Below are 5,107 nucleotides of genomic sequence, written 5' to 3'. Positions count from 1 at the left end.
TAAAGACTTAAATGTAAGACCTGAAACCATCAAACTCCTAGAAGAAAATATAGGCAGTAAACTCTCTGATGTTGCTCTTAGTAATATCTTTTCTGATATATCTCCTGAAGCAAGGGGAAAAAAGTAAAAAACTTAAAAATAGGACTACATCAAACTAAAAAGTTTTTGCACCGCAAAGTAAACCATCAGTAAAACAGAAACAACCTACAAAAAGGGAGAAGATATTCACCAATGACACATTTGATAAGTTGTTAATATCCCAAACACATAAGGAGGTCATACAACTTAACGACAAAATAATAAACAATCCAATTAAAAAATGGGCAGAACACCTGAACAAGCATTTCTCCAAAGAGAACATAAACAGATGGCCAATAGACATATGAAAAGATGCTCAACTCCACTTAATCATCAGGGAAATGCAAATTAAAACCACAATGAGACATTCCTCACACCTGTCAGAATGGCTATCAGCAATAAATCAACAAACCCAAGTGTCGCCAAAGATGTGGAGTAAAGGGAACACTTGTGCACTGTTGGTGGGGATGTAAATTCATGCAGCCGCAATGGAAAACAGTTTGGAAGTTCCTCAAAAATTAAAAACAGAACTACCATATGACCCACCAATTCCACTTCTGGGTATTTATCCAAAGAAATCCAAAACACTAATTCGAAAAGATATGTGTATCTCTATGTTCACTGCGGCATTATTTATAATAGCCAAGATATGGAAGCAACCTAAGCGTCCATTGATAGAAGATTGGCTAAAAAAGAGGTAGTACATGGACTATTACTCGGCCATAAAAAAGAATGAAATCTTGCCATTTGTGATAACATGGATGGACCTAGAGGGTATCATGCTAAGTGAAATAAATTAGAGAAAAACAAATACCATATGATTTCACTTACATGCGGAATCTAAAGAAATAAATGAATGAACAAAACGGAAAAACTTATAGATACAGAGAACGTTTTTTTGGTTTTCAGGTGGGAGGGGGGTTGAGGAGTGAAAAAAAAGAAAGGGATTAAGAAGTACAAATTGGCAGTCACAAAACAGTCATGGGGATGAAGAGTAGAGCATAAAGAATATAGTCAATAATATTGTAATGAACATGTACGATGTCAGATGAGTACTAGATTTATCAGGGGAATCGCTTCATAAATTATGTAAATGTCTAATCACTATGTTGTATACCCGAAACTAATATAATATTGTACATCAACTGTAATTGAAAAATAATTTTTTAAAAAAGAAATCAGCACAGCAGCTCCAGAAAGGGGGGGGGGGTGGGGAATCTCAGCAAGACAGCCTATATACAGGATCTTTACTAGTCTCTAGCTATTAATAATGAATCTAGAATATGTAAAGAACTCCTATTACTCATAATAAAAAAACAACTCAATTTAAAAACTGGCAAAGGATCTTAACAGACATTCCTCCAAAGAAAATATACCAAAGGCCAATAAGCACATAAAAAGATGCTAAACATCATTAGCTATCAGGGAAACACAAATCAAACCATGATGAGATACCACCTCACACCTACAAGAATGACTTCTATCAAAAAAAAACAGAAATAACAAGCGAGGATGTGTAGAAATTGGAACCCTTGTGCACTGTTGATGGGAATGTAAAATGGTACGGCTAATATGGAAAACAGTACGGAGATTCCTCAAAAAAAAAATTGAACTACCATATGACCCAGCAATTCCTCTTCAAAGTATATATCCGAAAGAATTGAAAGCTAGGACTGGAACAGTTATTTGAACATCCATGTTCATAGATGCATTATTCACAAGAGTCAAAAGGTGGAAGCAACTCGAGTGTCCATGGAATGATAAATAAACAAAATATATACAATGCAATATTACTCAGCCTTTAAAAGGAAGTAAACACTGATATATGCTACAACGTAGATGAACCTACGGATATTATCCTAAGTGAAATACGCCATTCACAAAAAGACAAATACTGTATGATTCCACTTGTATGAGGTACCAAGAGTAGTCAAATTTATACAGACAGAAAGCAGAATGGTGGTACCCAGGGACTGGAGGAAGAGGGGAATAGGGAGTTGTTGTTTAATAGGTAGAAAATTTCAGTTTTGCAAGATGAACAGAGTTGTATAGATTGGTTGCACAACAAAGTGAGTGTACTTAACATTTAAACTTTACATTTACAAATAGTTAAGATGGTAAATTTCATATTATATATATTTTGCCACAATTAAAAATAAAACACAAGACACCAACTCACACCCACTAGGATGATTATAATTCAAAACACGGATAAGTAAGTATCAGTGAAGATGTGGGAAAATTGGATCCTTCATACAATGCTGGCAGAAATGTAAAATGGTGCAGTCGCTTTGGAAAACAATCTGGCAGTTCCTCAAAAATTTAAACAAAGTTACCATATGAACCAGGAATTTCACTCCTAGATATATACCCGAGAGAAACAAAAACACAAAAACCTGTACATGAATGTTCACAGAAGCATTACTCATCACAGATAAAAGGATAACACAACCCAAATGTTCATCAACAGATGGCTATACAAAATGTGGTATATCCAAATAATGGAGTAATATTCAGCCATAAAATGTAATGAAGCACAGATACATGCTACGAAATTGAAGAACCTCGAAAATATTATGCTAAGCAAAATAAGTCAGCCACAAAAGACCACATATTGTATTATTCCATTTACAGAAAATTCCCAGAATAGACAAACCCACAGAGACAGAAAGTAGATGAGAGGACTCCGGGCTGGGAGGAGGGGAAGAAATGGAGAATGTCCGAGAACAGGCGCAACCTGTTTCTTTTGAGGGTGATGAAAATGTTCTAAAACTAATGTAGTGATGGGCGCACAAATGTGAAATACTAAAATTCACTGAATTGTACATTTGAAATGGGTAAATTATGTGGTTTGTGATTATATCTAAATAAAGCTATCATATGTAAAAAAGGGAAAGATTTACAATAAATTTTAATCTCACCTTTCCGTATGTGCACTCTGCAAAATGGAGGGATTTGCCCGAAGTCAGTGTTCCCAGAAGTGTTTCAGAACCTCAGGGCAATTTCCAAATTAAATGACAGACCCTCATTTAAACACCAGAAAAAATACACCCCCCCACCTCGAAAAGTGCCCCTGGAGGCTTACGCTCAGCTGAGTTCCCTACTACCAGGTACTTTCTTACTTGGCTGCAAAAGAGAGAGAACTATTATTTAGTGACAAACTACTACGTAACCAGGATGTAATATGTTATTTGTTTACAATGCTGAGGTGGGTTTTATTATTCTCCTTTAACAAATGAGAAAACTGAAGCCTAGAGAGGTTAAATCGTAAAGGTTAAACTTCAGCAGATATTTTTCCACTGGTTTCTAAAATTATTTTCCCTAAATGCACCATTAGGCTTGAAAATCCAAAAACAGATTTCTATGTATTTAGCAATGGTTAATCATGAAGCCCATTTACTTATGCATTAATTAAAATGATCAATCATCAAAACTTATCAAACGAAATTATTTTTATACCAACCTGAGCATCCTGTATGTCAGCCATAGATTCCCTGTTGATATTTTCTATGTCCATGTAGAGTCTATCAATTGCCTCAGGCATGTTAGGCAAATGATCACTCACAATGAGGTTTTCGATAATTTCTGAAATAACAATGGATGAGAAAATTCCGTGAACTATCACCACTGGCTAAAAGCAGCAAATCGTTTTGAACTCTATTGCTAGATTTTGGTCAAATGAATATAGCACGAAGAGACTTTGAATGATCCTTAGAGTAAAAACAAACTGGAGGAAAAGTTTCTCTTAGCTAAAGGTACAGCACAATTTTCAAATAAAAGTTATATTCCCTGGGAATCACTTATCTATAACAGTCATTATTCTCATTCTCAGTAAGTAAAAAGCATCGACTTCACAAATAGTAATGTCATCTTAAAACTACAAAATAGAAATTAATAATGTCTTCAAAATTAGAAAATATAGAAATTCTGAAGAGAGACTTAGACATGTGCCCTGTAAAACAAATACTTATTAATAGTTTCAAGCATTAGACAGACATAGCTAACTTATCCTGTCTCTGAAGATCTGACCTTATTTTGTGAGAAAAAAATGACATGCCCAATTAGTGATAACATAAGCCAGTTACTCAATCTGTACAAATGATGTCACCATTTTCTAAACAGTGTTAGAGAGTATGTAGTGAAAAAAGAATCCTCATACACTGCTGGTAGGGATGTAAATCGGTGCAGCCACTATGAAAAATAGTGCGAAGTTCCTCAAAAAATTAAGAATAGAGCTACCATATGATCCAGCAATCCCCCTCCAGGGTATGTACCCTCAAAAATTGAAAATACTTATTCCTAAAGATATATGCATCCCTGTGTTCACTGCAGCATTACTCACCATAGCCAAGATATAGAAAGAACCTAAGTGTCCATTAATGGATAAGGACGTGATACATAAATACAATGGAACACTACTCAGCCACAATAAAGGATGGAATACTGCCATTTGAGACAATGTGGATGGATCTTAAGAGTATCATGCTAAGCAAAATAAGATGGGAAAGGGCAAGAACCATGATTTCACTCACATGTGGGATGTAAAACAGAAAGCAACAATTAAAACAAACTCATAGACACAGACAACAATATGGCGGTTCCCAGAGGGGAAGGTGCGGGGAGGGGGGGAGGATGAAGATGGTCAAGGGGGCCAAATATATGACAAAAGGAGACTATACTTTTGGGCGGTGAGCACACAATGCAATATACACATGACGTATTAAAGAGCCGTACACTTGAAACTTATGTAGTAACCAATGTCACCTCAATAAGTTTAATTTTTTTAAGTGGTAAATATACAATAAAATATTATTCAAGCATAAAAAAGAATGAAATCTTGCCGTTTGTGACAACATGGACAGACCTTGAGGGCATTATGCTAAGTGAGATAAGTCAGAAGGACAAATAACATATAATCTCACTTATATGTGGAATCTTAAAACAAACAAACAAACACCAAGCTTGTAGATACATATTGGTTCCAGGCAGAGGTGGCAGGGGAGGGGCTCCGGTGTGAGCAAAACAGGCG

At 35.6% G+C, this 5,107-nt stretch overlaps 1 protein-coding gene across 1 annotated transcript in view; it reads right to left on the bottom strand.

The window, feature by feature from the left end:
* Nucleotides 1-5,107, bottom strand: part of TEX11 (testis expressed 11) — a 131,236-nt gene that overhangs the window by 115,967 nt on the left and 10,162 nt on the right. The window contains exon 2 of the mRNA XM_023537447.1: nt 3,542-3,709. Within this exon, the coding sequence (XP_023393215.1) occupies nt 3,542-3,709 (168 nt within the window). The remainder of the gene's footprint in view (nt 1-3,541; nt 3,710-5,107) is intronic.

Source organism: Pteropus vampyrus, unplaced genomic scaffold (assembly GCF_000151845.1).
Source record: "Pteropus vampyrus isolate Shadow unplaced genomic scaffold, Pvam_2.0 Scaffold191, whole genome shotgun sequence".
Classification (NCBI taxonomy): domain Eukaryota; kingdom Metazoa; phylum Chordata; class Mammalia; order Chiroptera; family Pteropodidae; genus Pteropus; species Pteropus vampyrus.
The sequence above is the reverse complement of the archived record's forward strand: the minus strand, read 5'-3'. Positions and strand labels throughout refer to the sequence as shown.